Below are 20,404 nucleotides of genomic sequence, written 5' to 3'. Positions count from 1 at the left end.
TACTGACTTAGGCATCAGAGGGTTTTCTGCAGGTACCCCCCCTCCTCCTCGAGCCGACGGTCAAACTTCGAGTCAACGCTCGAGGGAAGCTTCTCGATTGTTCCCAGGTCAGCTCCCGCTCCAGTCCGCATTAATTGTTGGGTCAAACTCCTCTACGGAATTTTTCACCTCCAACAAGTGGCGCCGTCTGTGGGAACCACTTATCCCTAAAAAGTGATGGCGGGAGCTGCCCCTGACGGGATTCAGTTTCTGTCACTAAGGACTGGGAGTGATGGAATACAAGCCCGAAGTGACAAAAGTCTGGGTAACGTAGACTAGCGTTCTTTCCTTTAATAATCATATTCTGACTTTTTCTTTTTATATTTGAAATATATTTGTGGTCAGTGTTGTTGAAATATATGTGTAAGGCTGGTGACCAGAGTAAATACCCAAGGTCGGTGGCTGTGGAGAATAAAATGTGGTTGATCAGATTCAAAGGGAAATGGGGGCAATTCCATGTCTCATGCTGAAAATGAATCTTCGCCTTGAGGAAAGAGTCGAGGTGGCTAGGGCCCGAGGAAAGAATCGAGGCGGCCAGGGCCCGAGGAAAGATTTAGGGCGGCCAGGGCCCGAGGAAAGATTCAAGGCGGCTAGGACAGCCAGGGCCCGAGGAAAGAATCGGGGCGGCCAGGGCTCGAGGAAATATTCGAGGCAAGATTTGAAGCAGCCAGAGAATGGAAATTTCCTCTTAGGACGAGTGTCCAAATAGAAAATTTGGGGGCATTGTGGGAGTAGGCAAATTCTGCTGGGCCTACAATTAAGGCGATTAACTCCGTAGTTAGTATGACGTTAAATTTCAGTCATGAATGCGGCGATTATTACGACAATAACTACGCATAATGATTATGATTATAAGTGCGCAATGAATGACTATCATAAATACGCAATGAATGACGGTCGTAAGTACGCAATGATTAACTGTTATTAGTGCAGCAATAATTGTCATTATAAGTGTGTAAATAAATGCAACCATCAAAGCAGAAATAATGACGGCTTGTTCCCGAAGTAAGTCATCGCCTATATAAAGGAGGCTCGACGTCCAGGTAATCCATCGAATTCCAATTATCTCAACTCCACTACTAAGAAACATACTGACTTAGGCATCAGAGGGTTTTCTGCAGGTACCCCCCCCCCTCCTCCTCGAGCCGACGGTCAAACTTCGAGTCAACGCTCGAGGGAAGCTTCTCGATTGTTCCCAGGTCAGCTCCCGCTCCAGTCCGCATTAATTGTTGGGTCAAACTCCTCTACAGAATTTTTCACCTCCAACAAGTGGCGCCGTCTGTGGGAACCACTTATCCCTAAAAAGTGATGGCGGGAGCTGCCCCTGACGGGATTCAGTTTCTGTCACTATGGACTGGGAGTGATGGAATACAAGCCCGAAGTGACAAAAGTCTGGGTAACGTAGACTAGCGTTCTTTCCTTTAATAATCATATTCTGACTTTTTCTTTTTATATTTGAAATATATTTGTGGTCAGTGTTGTTGAAATATATGTGTAAGGCTGGTGACCAGAGTAAATACCCAAGGCTGGTGGCTATGGAGAATAAAATGTGGTTGATCAGATTCAAAGGGAAATGGGGGCAATTCCATGTCTCATGCTGAAAATGAATCTTCGCCTTGAGGAAAGAGTCGAGGTGGCTAGGGCCCGAGGAAAGAATCGAGGCGGCCAGGGCCCGAGGAAAGATTCAGGGAGGCCAGGGCCCGAGGAAAGATTCGGGGCGGCTAGGACAGCCAGGGCCCGAGGAAAGAATCGGGGCGGCCAGGGCCTGAGGAAAGAATCGGGGCAGCCAAGGCTTGAGGAAAGAATCGGGACGGCCAAGGCTCGAGGAAATATTCGAGGCAAGATTTGAAGCAGCCAGAGAATGGAAATTTCCTTTTAGGACGAGTGTCCAAATAGAAAATTTGGGGGCATTGTGGGAGTAGGCAAATTCTGCTGGGCCTACAATTAAGGCGATTAACTCCGCAGTTAGTATGACGTTAAATTTCAGTCATGAATGCGGCGATTATTACGACAATAACTACGCATAATGATTATGATTATAAGTGCGCAATGAATGACTATCATAAATACGCAATGAATGACGGTCGTAAGTACGCAATGATTAACTGTTATTAGTGCAGCAATAATTGTCATTATAAGTGTGTAAATAAATGCAACCATCAAAGCAGAAATAATGACGGCTTGTTCCCGAAGTAAGTCATCGCCTATATAAAGGAGGCTCGACGTCCAGGTAATCCATCGAATTCCAATTATCTCAACTCCACTACTAAGAAACATACTGACTTAGGCATCAGAGGGTTTTCTGCAGGTACCCCCCCTCCTCCTCGAGCTGACCGTCAAACTTCGAGTCAACGCTCGAGGGAAGCTTCTCGATTGTTCCCAGGTCAGCTCCCGCTCCAGTCCGCATTAATTGTTGGGTCAAACTCCTCTACGGAATTTTTCACCTCCAACAGCCGTAAAGCTGTACATATATGGACAACATACGATGCTAATGAGGCTGAAGAAGAGAGGTGGTGCTTTGTGGGGGGTAAAATCGAAAGCTTAGAGAAAAAAAAAAAAAAAAAACTGAGAGGAGGTCCAGATGCTAAATCGAAAAGTATGAATAGAAACACTCAACCGAAGAATTACACAAAAAATAAAGAAAAGAATTGCAATTGCTTTTGGCATCAGCCAATACCAAAACTTGGAAGTCTTCCATCTCCACTCTTCGCAGTTGCTATTTGCTAAAAACCCCTTAAACCCATCACCCATGTCTCTCTTCAGAAGCCTCCTTTCCCACTCCTCTCTCCTTAAACCCCAAAACCCTCTCTTCATTTCCCAAACAACCCACCACCCTCTCTCATTCTCCTCCATCTTCCTCAGAACCCTTTCCTCACTCGAACCCAAAAACCAAACCAAACCCAGAAAGCCTCTGGACCTTGTTTTCAAAAAGGCCGTCGGACTTTCCCCAGAACCCGAAACCTCCGATACCGAGACCGACGACGACCCACTGAAACAGAGCCTAAGAGAGCTAGAACAAGAGCTCAAGGGCGTGAAATCGAATCCGAATGTCGCCCAAATCGAACCGAGGAGAAGAGAAACCCAGAATTCCAAGGCTGACAGAGAACAACCCAAGAATCCAAAGAAAGGGATCAGCTTATACGCAGTGTTTACGAATAAGACGGTGGATGGTGAAACGGGGAACGAGATGACCAGAGAAAGGTCGGACGTGTGTAAAGAGTTGTCGCCGGAAATGGAGTTGGTGGTGAGTTATTTGTATAAAGAAGGCTACTTTTCGAATGCCAATTTCTTGTCTTTGTATGAGGATAGGTTGGATTTTAGTTGCTTTGATAATAGCTATGGCCGCGGGTTTATTAAGTATGCTGTGGAGAAGTTTGCCAATGACAAGCAGCAAATTGCAAAGTAAGAATTTTTACCTATTGAATTTACAGTTTGTTTTCTGTAAAAGCTACTTTATGTTGAGTTTTGTGATTGATTTTTGTGCTTTGGTTGTTTTCTGCGAAAATGGAGGTGACAAAAGTGATTAGGGAGGCTTACATGTTATAGTTTTTGACTGTTTCCTTTCCATTTCCTGGTAAGCGGGTTTCATTCTTTCCATAGTTAAGTGTTGGTCTCATCTGATGCAACTGACTTTAATTGTCTAATATTTGAGTGAGTTGCTTGTGTTTTTGCTGCTTGTAGCTTTCAAAATCTTACTATGTAAAATTACAATCAACCAACGTTGAACTGTTTTTCGAGTTTCAAAATGGATAATGTGCATGTGGAATGCCAAAATTGATACATTCTTCAGTACAAAAATGATAGAGGCTGATGATGGAAGGGTCTATTATGTTTGAAAGTTGGTCAAGAAGTCACTTAAGCCACCTACTAAGAAGAAGAAATGTATTGGGGGATTAAGCTGGACGAAGTCTGTGATGCCTTTCTTTTAGAATTTTAGCCACCAAGGAGACATTCTAGTTGGAATTTCCATCACTTCGCTCTTACACTACTTTCAAATTTAACTATCCTATCTGATATACTGTCATTTAGTTGGTTGGAAAACACTCGTGGCTAATTGTGGTGGCTACTGCTGACTAGCAGAGGAGTTGTTAATTGTTTGGGAGGAAATGTTGCATGAATGGATCATTGACCTACCTGACAGTAACATTATCCTTTGTTTATAAAAAACACCTTGGCAATGGTTTTGTTCATATAGAAATGTCATACTTTTTTCAAACTGTTTCCTCTAAAGTCCACAGGGTCTTGATTGACATTCAACTTCTTTAGCTATCGAAGTATGCTCCATGCTGATGTGGGATCAATGTGGAGTTAAAGATCTCCTATTCTTAATAGAGTGACTTTGAAAAAACTATTAAGTTCTCTGTGGTTTCACACTTTCACTACCTATTTAGGACTACAGTGTCAGACCATGCCTAGTTTTTACCGGACCTTTCTTTAGTGAGACTAATTTGGGGATGTTTAAAGATGAAGTTGACAACCATACATAGGTTAAAAGAATATGACAAATTCAAAGCTCAAACTATCCTTTTGTTGCATAGTTGCACCATTCTTGCAGCCCTAAGAACTGAGACAGCAATTTATAGCAATCTGATTGTATCATGAGCAGCTCTAACTTACAATGGAGTTTGTACCTATTATGCTGTGAGTTGGAGACCTTTATTACTTTTCAACTATTTAAGCAAGAAATGTATTTCGATTCTAGGGACATAAGTTTTTGAACTTCTGATTTGATCAAGGTTCTCCAGTTTGTTTGTGTCTAGTTTTGCTATTTTTGCTGGTAAATTAATTTGATAGTCTTGTCCTGTCTGTGCTCTTGAAATTTGGTTTTCCAGATGGTTATCAGGGAGCGACTTGAAAAAGGTGGCTCTCTTTGGTTGTCCTTCACTTGCAAAAAAGAGTGTTTTTGGTGCTAAAAGATTGCGCAAATTCTTTGAAATTCCAGAAGAAACTGTGAGCCAATTGTCCTATCTTACTATTTCTCTTCCTCTCACTGATTTTTTTTAACATATTGTATAAATTTGATGTCTTGTGTTTTTGGTACCTTTCAGGTTTGTTCAAAATGTGTCTTAAGAGAATCGTGCAGGTTTGTGAACAAGAGTGTGTGGCGTGGAGCCACAAAGAATTTGAATCCAACTAATAATGTGGGGAAAGGAAACCCCAAGAATTTGAACCTGGCTGATGTTATGAATATTATCATGCTATATGCTTTGGAATCTGTGCCTCCGCAGCTGGTTGTGCCAGATCATTTAAAGGCTTCTGTTAGTCGATTGCTAAAGGAGATTTTGAAGCTAAGTCAAACTACTTCATGAGGCACACTAGATTGTTCAAGGTAGGTTGTGGCTTATTCTCTTTGGCAATTTCCTTCTTCTGGTTTCATATTGTTTACTTATTCTTCTGAACCTTGTTTGGTTTCAGTGAGGGTGCACATCTGCGTGCACATCTGCGAGATTGAAAGAATTGAACCAATTTGGGTAAAGTTTTCACCCACTGGATTGAGCTTGCACAAGTCCAGGAATTTGGTTTATCGATGTCATATTTGATGCTCTATCTGCTTGTCTTGATCAATGCTCAACCTAAGGCCAAAGACTTGAAGCTAGTCTATGACTAAAGCATTTCTCGAAGGTGACTTGTCCTCTGTAGAAACCCTAATCTGACTTCCCCCGTGTTAATGTGAAACTGTTATCTTGGATGGATCATATATCCTTAACTTACTCTTACATCCCTTACATCTCTATAGCAGATTCTATACATGTCTTCATGCTTACCATTGTTTTTGCAAAGAAGCTCATTTTTTTACTAGTTTCTCAGTGTTGTTCATCATTATTGGCTTCTTTCCATGTGGGGTATCCAAGATCTTCTGGTATTCTGGTATCTGACCGCCCATATATTCTGTTCAGAAACATATTTCACTTCTAGGCAAGCAGTACATGCATGTAATCTTCTGAGTTATAACTGTCTTTGGCATCATATTTTATATTGTTTTGGAGATCACAGTCCAACATGAGTTGTTCCCTTCTGAGGTACATGAATGGTGATTTAATTAGTTCTGGCCGTCTATGTGAATCTTTGTGATTTTGGATATAAATTAAGCGGTCGCTTTTGTATTTGATCAGCATTACCTATTGGATTGTGGTTGACTCTTCTCTTGATTACATTTTTGCAAGTCAAAATGCTGGAGTTATTAAGAAGTCTAATAGGGAGGTCGGCTTTTCTCAATTATCTAATATTATCATGAATGATTTGGATTTCTCGGGGGATTTTGAGAACATGAGGCTTATGTCTGTTGTTACTTGTAAATGACCATGTTAGCTCAACAAACAAACATATGTTACTCATTAAAGCTTATTACTTGTGATGCAAAACTGTATCTTTCTTTCTATATTATCCTGATTCTTAACGATTCTTAACCTTGATATTATTCTGATTCCTAATTGTGATTAGATTGCACTTCTATACGTGATTCTACTTAATTACATGTTCTGATTTGAAATTTTACCTCGTAACATGAGACTTCCTGAATTGCACATTCAAAATTTCTGTAGAGAAATTAAAAGTTTACATAAAATGGTCTACCTAAAATTTTCCTATGCATTATAAATCACAAAACGCTACTACTTAGCAAGATCTCGTAGTTGTTCGAGTTTTGTCTATTAGACAACGAGTTTTCAATTGATTTTTCTCTAACAAGTTGTGATGCGTATTTTTATTTAATCACTATAAAAGGCAAAATCAAATCTCTCAACGAATGCAGATATAAAGATTGGAGTAAGAACAGTCCAAACAAGAACAACAAGAGTTTCAAATTGAAACAATATTCAAAAAACACCACAGAAGGGGGGGTTGACTGGTCTTCAGTCGTTTCTGCACGTGATTCTGTTCTTTCTTTTTTCCACTCGTTATATAATTTTAGACCAAAATTATAACATAGTCACCCAAACGCGCGTCACGTTATGCGTCACATCCCCAGTCTCGCCCCACATTCTCTACCTCCTCGCGAGTACTGTCCACGCTCTATTCTAGCGAGTCGTGAACCGACGTGATGGTGTGGACTGGGGTCACGTGACAGAGGCAGTAGCCTGAGGAGAAATTCTTGCATATAGGGGCTGCTGCACCGCCACGTGGTGCGCCCCTCCAATAAAAAACCAGAAATTTTTCTCCTCTTTCTGAAATTGCCCATGTTTTTTAAATATACAATACCTAAGAGACTCTTTTTAACCACTGCAATGTGGCCTAATGGTTCTTGCCAAGTTGGGTGTACTCCCTAACCTAGGTTCAAACCCTGAAGCTGTCAAAGTGGCCAGACACTGTGCTACAATGCACAGTTGGAGCATTTCACATGCACCGAAGGGGTTTATCTTGGGCCTAGGAAGTCTTTGGGTTCCCCTTGACAAAGTCAAAAAAAAGAGACTCTTTCTGAAATTGCCCACATTTTTTAAATGTACAATACCCTATTGAGCAGTGATTGATTTGCCGCACCACGTGGCGGTGCAGGTGCCCCACGCAAGTCTGACTCTAGCCTTAGTCGGCATCGCCGTGTGCCATTCACACCTCTGACCATGCGAAGATCCTTTTACGTTACCGCGGCGGTAAAAAGTAAAATGTAAATCGTACAAAAGAGACGAACTGGTCTGTTGTATGATAGAGACGGTTACGGGACCGGAGCACCGAATGTGGACACGTGTCGAGGAGACGAACGGTTTTGTCAGAGTGATGGTTGCGAGGAATGAGCATAACGCTTCTGGGATTAGAGGGAACGCGTTGGGGTTTGGGTCAACTTAGGTAGCATCTTCGAGAAGTGCCCATGTGCATGCAGGTGCCCGACTCGAAAGACGACTTGGATTGGGATATTTATATTCCAACCTCATGGTAATTGCAAGTTATGGTTGATTGTTCATTTTTATATCAAGTTTGAAATTAAATTCCTAAAATCATAATTCATCAAATTAACAAATAAAGATTTGTTATTATTAAGGAATGAAACAGAGCCAAATAAATTTGGAAAGAGAATAATCGGAGACAATTTTCGCTATTGGTTATCTAGAGTTGTCTGAAATCAGAAATGGAGAGCACGATTGGTGTCTTGAGCTCTTGTTGCCCTGTCTCCCACACGGAAACATCTCAATGACACATCTACACAATATTAGGTAAATAAGGTGTCATCACCTTATCCCCTAAATATTCGACTCTCGTTATTCTTAAATTTTCGACAGTTGTTAGCAACGGAGTGTTGGATAGTAGAGTTAGTGGGAGTCAATATCAAAGATTTCTTAATATTAAGGTGTTATAAGCAATTTTATATGTATATGTGTTTTAGATGATTTATAGACGGCTGCATTTTGAATTGAGACCGGCAACACATTGCATTATGCACGCTTCTTGCTTGATATAGAAAAAAGTCGTTTTAAAATATTTTTCACAAATACTCTGTCACACACAATCAAGAAATGCATGCCATTGCGGGAATTGAGAACCAATTAGATATTCCCTCATAATTTCTATGATCTCAGTTTTCTTTTACGCTCTCGACTTAAACAAATACTTTGCCCCATGCAATCAAAAAATCCATGACATCGCAGAAATTGCGAAGCAAATAGATTCCCTCATAATTGATGTGATCTCAGTTTTCTCTTTAATTACTTCTCAATTCAATTTTTCAAAATTTATTAAAAATTAAATTAAAAAAATAATTTAATAGTCTATAACCATCTCATTCCTGTGAAAAAAATTGTCGTCTCTATTAAAAAAAATATATATCTCATTTTTGTTAAGAGAAGATCTTAGCCTATATTCAAGAAAAAGAGAAGTTCTTATCCTTCGATTTAGAACATTTTCATTGCATCATGTAACAATGGCAGCCTCGTAAAATACTAATAAAACAGGAGCAAATACAAAGTCCTCGTCGTATTTAGCCTCCCTCCTCCTCCAAAATCTCTCTCATTTCATACAAAGCACCCGTTTCACTCTCTCATTTTTTTTCCCGGGGTTTCATCAAAAGTAAAAAAAAAAGCCATTTCTCCTTTCCGATTTCAACACCTCAATCCGACCCGCTCTCTCCACCGTAACCCGGCCCGCTTCCCTCACAGATCCGATCGGATTCGATCACCAAACCTCTTCGCCAACCGCAAAATTCCCCGATCGGTATCCAATTCACTCGGAACTACTCCATTCATCAGCTCGAAGCAACAAACGACGTCGTCACTCCGGAGCTTCCAGCTGGTTTCCAAGCCTTCCAATTAATCGCTTCTTAGAATCTCAGCTTCTTCTGTAAAGCGCGGTCGTTTTGGTACCGGCGGGAAAGATGACGTCAGGCACGCGGCTGCCGAGCTGGAAGGAGAGAGAGAACAACAAGAGGAGGGAGAGAAGGCGAAGGGCTATAGCGGCGAAGATCTTCGCCGGACTCAGAATGTACGGCAACTTTAAGCTCCCCAAGCACTGCGACAACAACGAGGTCCTCAAAGCTCTCTGCAACGAGGCCGGTTGGACCGTCGAGCTCGACGGCACCACGTACCGCAAGGTAAATCAATTTTTAATTTCTACTTCTTTTTACCGTTGAATGTAAAATTAACCTAATGCTCATAGCTCCGGAGAAGTAAAACTTTAGAGCCGAGAAGCTGTTGCATTAGCTCAATGTGCGGGGCACAGCGCAAACAGTAACTAATTTTTATCGTAGAATTCTCGATAGCTTCGGGGAGTTTATATGTTTGTTTTTTAATATTTCGGCGGTTAGAGCTAACGTGCTCCGCGGGCAGCGGTCCGTGAGGGAAAGGGTGCTGTCGGGAGCGGTGTTTTGCTAACGTACACCGGCGTTAGGGGCGCATTTTAGCGGCGCTGTGGTGGGGTTAGATTCTTTTGCTTTGCTGCGTTCTTCTTTTTCTTTTTTGGCTGACTCCGGTGTACGTTTAGATCTAGTCAGCTCTGTTTAGGTTTCTGGCTTTACTCCTACTACTAGCCAGCTCGTCTTCTTTTTCACTTTCCCTTTTGTGTATAATCACTTTTGCGCGTGAGGCACAAAGCTTTTCTCATATGCTTGTTTGGCTCCCCTGTGATTATTATTCTGAACCACCTGAATTAAAATGCGTGGATCTCGAGGCGTGGAAGGTGCCCTTTTTTTAGCTTATTTTCAATATTTGCGGCTCAAAATGCAGATACTTTAAAGAGGTATTTCTAGGTTCTTGAAGGATATTTGAGCCATTTTTCAGTGATTGAAATTTTCTGTTATATATATTTGGAGTAGTTTCCAGCTCTGTTACCAAAGCATAATATGGTCCCCTAGGAAGTAAAATATAAAAGTGTACATGGTCAGTGGTCAGTAACTTTACCTTGATCATATATGATGGTAAAGTTGAGTACTATGCCTGCAAAAATTAGGACAGTGTTTTACATTGGATTCCCTATAGCTGAGGTCCCGGAGTTCCTTACTTCGGATATGGAACAATTTTGTTGCGCACGCTTCGGTTCCAAAAGGGCCGAGTGATCTTGCACTTATGCTGTTCTAGGAATATGGTAGTCATGAAGTATAGTTTGTGACTGATAGTTATCATACCATTAAGGTTGAGTAAACCCTTTTGAAGACTTGACAGGATGTATAACTGAATAGATCATAGGCGTGCTTCATATTTCATGACTTAGCAGTAAAAGGATTTATGTTTTGGATCAAACTGCAGATACTTATTCCAAATGATGAAAGGTTTTAAGAGTGTTGATAATGAGAAGGGGATGAGAAGCATGGATATAATGACACAGTGGCTTCAAAAGAAGATCAGCGTCATTTCCCATTACATTATGGATGATTTGTTATGCTTTACTTATAGCAAGTAAGGCTGTAATGGATGAGGAATCTTTCATATTTCTTTGTTATCAGCCTAATATGCTCTTAATGGAACTTCATCTCGCCTTTCTGCAAATTCACTGTTCAAATTAATTTGTGGTTAATTATACGTACTTAAAAAACTTTATTAAGTATGCTATTTTTTTTGTTATGTGCCACTAACCATCTCAAATATTTGCAGGGATGCAAGCCTGTTGAACGCAAGGACATTGTGGACGGATCAACAGCTGCTAGCCCATGCTCATCTTACCACCCAAGTAACTATGCTTCCTACAATCCAAGCCCTGGCTCATCCTCCTTCCCTAGCCCAGCATCATCTTCCTATGCTGCTAATCAGAATGTTGAAGGAAGTTCCCTTATCCCATGGCTAAAACATCTCTCATCCGGATCCTCTTCAGCCTCCTCTTCCAAGCTACCAAATATTTACATCCATGGTGGTTCTATCAGTGCTCCTGTCACTCCTCCATTGAGCTCTCCAACTGCCAGAACACCCCGAATGAACACGGACTGGGACGAACAGTCTGCCCGCCCAGGATGGGGTGGGCAGCAGTACTCCTTCCTGCCATCTTCTACTCCACCAAGCCCTGGCCGGCAGATTATTCCTGATCCCGAATGGTTTTCTGGGCTTCGGATTCCCCATGGACCAACTTCTCCAACATTTAGCCTTGTCTCTTCAAACCCATTTGGGTTCAAGGAAGAGGCTTTAGCCGGTGGAGGCTCTCGAATGTGGACTCCTGGACAGAGTGGGACATGCTCTCCTGCCATTGCAGCAGGCTCTGATCACACTGCGGACATTCCAATGTCTGAGGTGATTTCTGACGAGTTTGCATTTGGATCATGCAACACAGCAGGGCTGGTTAAGGCATGGGAAGGCGAGAGGATTCATGAAGAATCCGGATCTGATGATTTAGAGCTCACTCTTGGGTGCTCAAAAACCAGGTATGATGGTCGGATAATTTAATTTGGTAGATCAAATGTTCGAAGTGCTAATTTACTCACTTTTACCATTTTATTTACAGGTAAACGATTGGACAAAGTGAACTTGAACCATATTATGTTATGGTGCTTGTAAAGAGGAGCTCGAAGTGAGAGATCACTAGTTATTGTATGAAACTATGAACATTGAGTTCTTGTTTGTGCTAATCAAGGTGAGCACCACGTGGTTGCTCTGTTTCAATTTATTTATTTTTTAATTTTTTTTTTCTAGAATGTATCTTCTGCTAAAGTCATAGTTAGTTAGTCATTTCTAGGTTTGGGGTGTATTACAACCCATAGTAGGTGTCTTGTAACCCAATATCATTGGAGAAGGACCGGTAACATGTATGAATTGGCTTCTGCCTTTGAAAGAATTTGTGGTGCAACTCAGTGGTTAAAATCTTCGAGAAACAGAAGGTCCTTTTTTTGGCTTTGCTTTTGGCCTTTGTATGTTGTTTGACATTTAGTATCTGTTTAGTAGCAATTGGCATTTTAGTGATCTGGTTCCCTCTCATTTGGCTGTGCATTCAGAAGTATATTACTACTAGACTTTGGTATTGTAGAAAGAAATCACTTTATATAGAAAAAGACAGCTGCTGGTGTGGACTAACCCACTCCTTCATACTGAAAATCAATAGGTGTGTCTCTTTGAATCTTCTTTTGTAAAGATCTTTTGACCGAAGAAAACCGTTGGGAGTCTCCTGCCAAAGTTCACCATTGACTTTGTTCTTGACTCCCCATTTTCAGATTGAACCGTTCAGTGTCTCTTATAATACAGCAAGGACTAAATAGTTTATTACATGCAGCTTTCTTTTTCAAAATTTCACAAACCTAATCTTAAACCAGGAGAAAGAACTAAACTCCATCTCTGATCAGATAGGTATATTAGAGATATCATTCCCTAGTCGCATTAAAATCAGCTGCAGAACACGATCAAATAGGACATACTGAAATCATCTTCAAGTAACCAAAAGTAACAGGACGTATCCTTTCTGATGATTTAGCAGCAACATTGGCAAAACAGAATCTTGATCGAATAAACATTGCATAAAATGTGTTAATCGTAGAAAATGGACTTACATTGAAGGAATGATGATCTCCAAAGTACTGAAAACAGTCGGATATATCGATTCAATGTTTGAAGGAGCCCCGAAGTTAAAGGGTTATAATTAGAAAATTTACAGTTACTTTGAAATGTAAACAATAAAATTACTGCAAGTTGCAGATGATCGTACATTCATACCCATAACTTCAAAATATAACAAATTCATAGTACATCCACAGACATCTTCGACAGGATTAGCTTAGTTTGCGATATACCTTTGATAAGAACACGAGAGACATCCATAATACACACAACAAATTCAAAACAGAAATATTCAGCACAGATTCGAGGGAAGTCATCATGCAACGAGCATACAATACATGAAAAGAAAAAGGAAAATAATTACTGCCAGTTGCAAACCATAGAAAGAAACTCTGAATCATAATGGAGAGTTGCTTGAGCTGCAGTAGTTGATCAATTCATCAAGTTTATAATCATCGCGATTGGGTGGTTGTTCTGTGTAGCTTGCTAGCCTACCATGAATTTACTTATAGAATTGATTGAGCAGCAAAAAGATTACTTGATGATCAGTACTCATTCATTTACACGAGAACTTATACATCTTGGATTAAAAAAAATTTCAAGGAAAACCGCATACGTCAAGCAAGTCGCAATTGGAATCATACATAGACTAATATAACATATAATCATCTCAAAAAAGAATCTGGTCTATAAAGCGAGTGCTAAAATCGACTATCAATTCCAACCTAGCTGTTCATGTTTCTTACTTGGTAGCCCTTAGTAAGACCGAGCATTGGGTTCCCCAAGTAACGCAAGGCTTTCCACAAAAGGATCAATATAGACTACCATTGAAATATATGGCATCTGTTTGGTTTCTTTGCTCTTAGGGTCCACTGATTGCAGGTTCCCTACACCAGACGTTTGTATCACTAATTCACCACTCTTTCTAAAACATAAATGCGTAATCCAGTAAAAGTTCCAGGGTACAGTTGACAAGCGAGTCCATGAATCAGCCACACCATACTCTTTCATCACCCATATGTGGAGTACATTCCCCTGCTTATACACCAAAGCAAGAGACTCCTGGTATTTGGACATAAAGCAATGACCTTGTACATCTCTAGTCAAAACTTCAGGCATCATCATCTCTCCAAATGATTCAGTGGATATATCGAACGTCAGGATAATACTGTGGGAAAGACTAGTCCAGTGCAAAGCACCATTGATAGAAGAAGATCAATTATGAGGTTCACAACCCGGAGGAATAAGGGCGGTATTCAGACTCATCCAGGAACCCCTCGCAAGTGACCAAACTTCAGCCTCAACAGGAATTGGCTTTTGGCCAACAAATCCACGTCCTACCAGAATTCTCAACACCTTATAGTCATTGGTTTGTGAATCATAGCCAAAAGCATATTTTGCATATGTCAGTGGGGTACGAGTAGGACTAGGCAATATCACATACTTTCGAACTGAAGGGTTCCAGATTACTGCAGCATGATGCATGTAATCAGCAAGGCACACTACCCCGTTACAGGTTCCTTCCACTTTATATGAGACTTCAGGTGTGTTAATGGCGGATGGTCCTGTGAGCACTCTACATACATCGAAAGAATTAGGGTTATCCCAATACAAGGAGAAACGAGTAAGCCAATGATTTTGACATAATAGAAGTAGGTGAGCGGGATTTTGCTTGTTGGATTGGGTGTGAATGAAGGAAGGGCTCTTGATCAGAAAATTCCAGGACTTGCACACTGCGGTGAATCTGATTAAAGACTCGATGGGCAAATTGAGGAGGATTTCTTCTATGATTTCTTCTGGAAAATAGCAGCTACCAGACATTGCCACTATCAATTTCCACAATAAGATTTTCAATGGAAGGTTTGTTGGGGTTTGGGCTATGTATTATATGAGAGTAGATATGACGCTCGATATATGAACAGTGTTATATATATTCTCCTAACCCTAAATAAAACTCTCCTTATTTCAAAAAATAAATAAATAAAACTCTCCTAAGTCCTAACACTAATAAAATTCCTAGCTCCTTTCAAAAAAAAAAAAAAAAATTCCTAGCTTTTTACGCAAGAAGGGGACAAAAAGAAAAAGAGTGCTTTTATTTTTCATATCTCTTGATTTGGTATTTTGACCTCCTCATTTTTTGAAACTTTTAAAACTCAAATTTGTCCGAAACAAATAATAGATAAAACAAAACTCATCCCAATCGAGTTCGTGCTTTCGGCAAAAAAATAATAATAATAAATAAATAATTCTTATCATATCCCATATCAGGATGACATCCATAAGTTCCTCAAATTGTTCATCGCCTCACCCTGATGACTAAGTTTTCAAATTATGACACACACACACACACACACACATATTAGGGATATTCTAGTGAGGAATTCCTTTTTTGGCCATTTTGAGGGATCGCTTATTAGACCCACTTTTCGATCACATATTCACATCTTAACCGTTTAGTTTTTAGGTCTATAGGAGCAGATCATCTATAAAAAATTTCAGCTAAATTGATAATCATTAAGGCATTCATAACTGTAATTTACAATTATAAAAATGAACAGTTCAAGTTGGACAGATTCGGTTCGTCCATTGATATACTCCAGTTTAATACATTAACGATCACCAATTTGGCTGAAAATTTGCAGAAATGATCTATACATTAGGACCTAAAAACTGAACCGTCGAGATGCAGAAATGCTATCAAAAAGTGGGTCCCACAATAGATCCGGTAAAATGACTAAAAAAAATCTCTTAGTGAAATGGCCCTTATATATATATATATATATATATATATATACAGATTTTATCCAGAGTGATACCTCGCTCTGAAATTTTAGAGCGAGGTTAGGGTTTAGGGTCACTTTTCCGTCGCATATCCACATCTCAACGACTCAACCATTCAGTTTTTAGGTACTAATGTATAGATTATCTATACAAAATTTCAGCCAAATTGATGGTCGTTAAGGCATTGATAACTGCCTTAAAGCTAGTACGGTTCAGGTTGGACATATTCAGTTCGTCCATTGGTTCAAGCGAGTTAGAGACCTTAAAGACCATCAATTTGGCTGAAATTTTGCAGAGATAATCTACATATTAGTACCTAAAAACTGAACGGTTGAGATGTAGATACACGACCCGAAAAGTGACCCTAAACCCTAACCTCACTCTGGATAATATATATATATATATATATATATATATATATATTCGATCAAGTAGTTAATTGAAAACTAGCTAATCGATCAATTGTTTGATCACTCACTTTGTAGCAGATCATTTGGCCTCTTTGACCTATAACTATACTAGTCCTCGAGTTTGGTCTTCCTGTATTCCTAGTATTATATTTGAATCAGTTGGGAGGGGGTGTATTGTAGTTTTTTTTCTACAAGTTTCTTTTCTGTCATAAAAAAAAAATTGTTTGATCACTCTGTATAAAGTCATGATCCTGTTGATATGTGTTTGGTTTATGATAATGGTTGTTTGGTGTGCTTAGTTGGAAGTTTAGGGTGCCAAAATATGAAGGGAGGTCCAATTAACAATTTATGAGGTCTTAATAGAACCACAAAAAAAAAAAAAAAAAAAAAAACTTACTTTCTATGGTAATATAAAAAGGATAGAGGTTGTTCAAGTAAATCCAGAATATGTGTTTGGCCCAAACTCTAGGTTACTTGTGCATGTTATAAGAGGGTCTATGTTAGAGATATTCTCGGAGATATTCGAAGATATACAATCATTATACGATTATGTTTCCATATACAACTTTACCTCTATGCTTGTAATTCTCTATATAAAAAGGTTCCTTTTTTTTTAATTTTTATTATTATTATTATTATTATTTTTTAAAAAGAGGATCAAAGGGTTTCACTCGTGCCCTCATGGTGACTCGAACCCATGACTTCGTACATAGGTAGTGAGTGCTCTAACCACTGAGCTAACACCACTTCGTCTATATAAAAAGGTTCCTATTATCAATGAAAGTACAACAAATTCTCTCTCAAATATCGATTCTCTAAAATAGAGGCATTAATTATTGTCAGAAGCCCATTTTTAATTCTTTTTCAAGCATCTACTCCAAAACTGATACCCGGCAAAACCAGCAATAACAGCTAAGGGAAATATCAAACATTAGTAGTGCTATAGACTCTAAATTCGTTAACCAAATTACCAAATGATCTACCTTATTAGTTTCTACACGTGTTAGGTTTGAATATTTAATTTGGTCTATCACTTGATGACTTGAGCCATTTAATTTACAGGTAAAGTATTGCACAAAGTAACAAAGAGTAATATTCATAAAAAAAAAGAAACAATAAAAAAAAAAAACGTATCAAAGTGTAATCCACCCTGTTTATTAATTGTATCAAAGCTAGGACATATCCCTTCAAATCATTTATCAAACATTATCCCCCACACCGAATCTTGATCGTAAAAGCGCTAAAAAAAAAAACCTATATATGTGTGTAACTCATGTACCATGGAAGCAATGAGGGTAGCGTACAGTCAATAAAGCAAGGGTGGACAGACCTCCATAGTTAAAAGGGTTATCATGATCACGCCAATATATGGCGCGCTTGAGAACCTAAGAAATCAATGTAATGCTCGCCATGCATCTAATTAATTAACAGCGGCCAAACCACAACGACAATGATATACATAGGCCCATATGTACCATTCATGTAATTAGCATAACTAATACGAATGACATCTGTTTAAACTTAGGAAGAAGAAATAAAACGCCCTAGTGAAAGCAAGTGCTAAAATCAACTATTCCAACATGTTCATGTTTCTTACTTATTAGTAGTTCCTAATAAGAGACAGCATTCGAATCCCCAAGTAACACAAGGCTCTCCGTATAAGAATTCATGGAGTACAGGTATATATTAACAGGTAACTTGTTAACTGTTTTGCTCTTAAGGTCCACTGATTGCAGCCCTACACCATCCCTTTGAAGCACTAGTTCATCACAACTCTCCGTAAAACATAATGGCCGAGTCCAACTTCCTTGGGGTAAAGTTGACAATTGAATCCATGAATCTGCCGAACCATACTCTTTCATCACCCATATGTGAATTGAATTTTCATTACTCTTACACAACAAAGCGAGAGACTCCCGGTATTTGGATATAAATTTGTTTTCTGCATCTCTTGTCACAACTTCAGGCATCATTATCTCTCCAAATAACTCAGTGGACATATCAAACGTCATGATAACACCATGTCGCAGACCAACCCAATGCAAAGCACCATTAACAAAAGGATATCGCAAGTAGCTATAGTCTCGAGGTTTAAAGTCCGGAGGAATAATGGCAGCATCAAGACTCATCCAGGAACCCCTCGCCAGTGACCAAACTTCAACATGACTAGGCTTTTGATCACAAACAACAGTTTTCAAAACCTTATAGTCATTGGTACGTGAAACGTAGCCAAAAGCAAACCTCACAAAACCACTCAATGACCTAACACTACAACTAGGCAGTATCACATACTTTCTAACTATGGGGTTCCAAATTACTGCAACACCATGGATGTAATTAGCAAGGCATACCAGACCATTACAGGTTCCGACCACAGAAAAGTTCTTTAATGAGAAAGAGACTGCAGTTGTGTTGATGGCGGAGGGTTCCGTAAGCTTTTTGTCTACGTCGAATGTAGGGTTATGTGCTGGATGCAACAAGAAAATCTTAGTCGAAGAGAGAAGCCCTTCCAGTAGAAGTAGGTGAGAGTCGTTTTGGTTGTTGGATTGGATAGTGTGGTTGAGTTGGGTGTAAATGAAGTTAGGGCTCTTGATCAGGGAATTCCAAGATTTGCACACTTCGCTGAATCTGATTAATGACTTGATGGGCAACTTCAGGAGGATTTCTTCTATGAGATCTTCAGGAAAATTGCCGGGTACTGCCATTGTATGACTCGACTCCGAGATAATATTTTGACATAATCTACGAGATTTTCGAAAGATGACCAAAACAGTGTTTATGAGTGAGAAACGAAAAATCGAAGTCATGACTGCAAGCAGTTTGGAGAAGTTGATGAGCAAAAGAGGAGCTTGTTATTATACTTTTTTTCCTATCAGACCACAAAAAAAAAAAAAAACACTTTTTTTCCTCTTCTGATAACGCGTGGGTCCGTAGGAAGTTAAATGGGACTGATTTTTTCTGTAACCGTCGTTAGTGGGTAATTATTTTATGGTTTTGTATTATCACGTGGCTTACTGATAATGGATGATCTTTCCAACTCAAAAAAAAAAAAAAATTTGAAACCTTATATTTTCTCAATTTTGGCTAGAATTAGTCCATAAATATGCTCCTAAAGTTCAAACTTGGAAGTAAATATAGTCTATTGAGATTATGAACATAATCTAACTAGGAATAGAATACCTAGTCACATTAGACTAAGTTATGTAGTTCAATTAGGAAAAACGCAACAATCTTTCAAAATTAATAAATATTTGGGTGCGGCTATTGCTACCTTATTAATTACTTTCTTCATCCTACAAGTTTATGATTTAATGAAAGACTAAAATATTATAATATAAAATTATAATTTAGGATTAAATTCTGTTTACTACCCTGTACTTTCAAGGGTTCCTCAATTCAGTCCCTGCACTTTTAATTTAATCAGAAAAATCCTCGCACTCTCCAATTTCATCAAATCGATCCATTCCGTCACTATTCCGTCAATTTTCTCTGTTAAGGTGCTGACGTGGCACTTTTTCACAGGGAAATTCCCAAAATACCCTTACTCAAAGCCTCTTCCTGCAGAAGCACCTCTCTCTACCTCTCTCTCCCACTTCTTCTCCGTCCTTCCCTCACCCTTAGTAACCACCCAAATCAGAACAAGCCCACCACCTCTCTCTCCAAAACTCATATCCGCCATTGACAACACCACCGCCGCCGACGTCGTCTTCGCTCAGCCGCCACCGAAGAACATCCCCAAGCCCATCGGAGCTCGTTCGTTGTCTTCTCCCTAGATCGGATCAGCTTCTCCCTGGATTGGATCATCTTCTTTCTTGGCCTCGATTTTGGGTTCGAATCTGAGCTCCGAAAAGCTGCTCCACCTTAGAGCACTCTGTCGCCGACTCCGTTTTGGGTTTGGCGTTGTTGGACCGGACGAAGTTGGAGAATCCGATTCACAAGGTTCTGGGTTCATTGTAATTGTGTGTTGATGATGGGTGTGATGAGGTTTGGAGAAGAGTTGCCGAAATGAGGAGTTGGGCTTGGAGGGAAGTGAGAAATCCGGAGAGGAGGATTTGAGGGAATTAGGTCTGAGGGTGGCAGAGAGGATTTGTTGGAAGAGGAAGTAAGGAGGTGAAGAAGGAGAAGAGTTGGAAGAAGGAGAAGAAGAAGAGAAGAGTTGCTGAAATGAGGAGTTGGGTATTGTTGGTCTCCTCCGAGGTTACTATTCACGGCGGCATCTCCGGATTTTTGGTTCAATTATGGTGCTGGCTTAGTCACAGAACAGGAATTGATATTCAAATTGAT

General features: G+C 39.7%; 4 protein-coding genes across 4 annotated transcripts; 2 read left to right on the top strand and 2 right to left on the bottom strand.

Annotated features, from left to right (window-relative positions):
- The first annotated feature begins 2,690 nt into the window (after positions 1–2,690).
- Positions 2,691–6,151, top strand: LOC112202016. Its single transcript, XM_024342923.2, has 4 exons — positions 2,691–3,441; positions 4,872–4,989; positions 5,088–5,368; positions 5,455–6,151. The coding sequence occupies exons 1-3, from the start codon at positions 2,789–2,791 to the stop codon at positions 5,346–5,348; spliced, it is 1,032 nt and encodes a 343-aa protein (XP_024198691.1). The 5' UTR covers positions 2,691–2,788; the 3' UTR covers positions 5,349–5,368; positions 5,455–6,151.
- Positions 6,152–8,968: 2,817 nt separating this feature from the next.
- Positions 8,969–12,047, top strand: LOC112165950 (BES1/BZR1 homolog protein 4). Its single transcript, XM_024302664.2, has 3 exons — positions 8,969–9,553; positions 11,049–11,806; positions 11,887–12,047. Exons 1-3 carry the CDS (start codon positions 9,338–9,340, stop codon positions 11,888–11,890), a joined length of 978 nt encoding a protein of 325 aa, XP_024158432.1. The 5' UTR covers positions 8,969–9,337; the 3' UTR covers positions 11,891–12,047.
- A 2,097-nt stretch (positions 12,048–14,144) lies between these two features.
- On the bottom strand, positions 14,145–14,750 carry LOC112203472 (putative F-box protein At3g21120). Its single transcript, XM_024344439.1, has one exon. It carries the CDS (start codon positions 14,748–14,750, stop codon positions 14,145–14,147), a length of 606 nt encoding a protein of 201 aa, XP_024200207.1.
- A 2,980-nt stretch (positions 14,751–17,730) lies between these two features.
- Positions 17,731–18,825, bottom strand: LOC112203471 (F-box protein CPR1). Its single transcript, XM_024344438.1, has one exon. It carries the CDS (start codon positions 18,823–18,825, stop codon positions 17,731–17,733), a length of 1,095 nt encoding a protein of 364 aa, XP_024200206.1.
- Positions 18,826–20,404: the final 1,579 nt, after the last annotated feature.

The sequence above is a fragment of the Rosa chinensis genome, chromosome 5 (assembly GCF_002994745.2).
Source record: "Rosa chinensis cultivar Old Blush chromosome 5, RchiOBHm-V2, whole genome shotgun sequence".
Taxonomy (NCBI): Eukaryota; Viridiplantae; Streptophyta; class Magnoliopsida; order Rosales; family Rosaceae; genus Rosa; species Rosa chinensis.
This window is presented reverse-complemented; position numbering and strand designations above follow the sequence as displayed.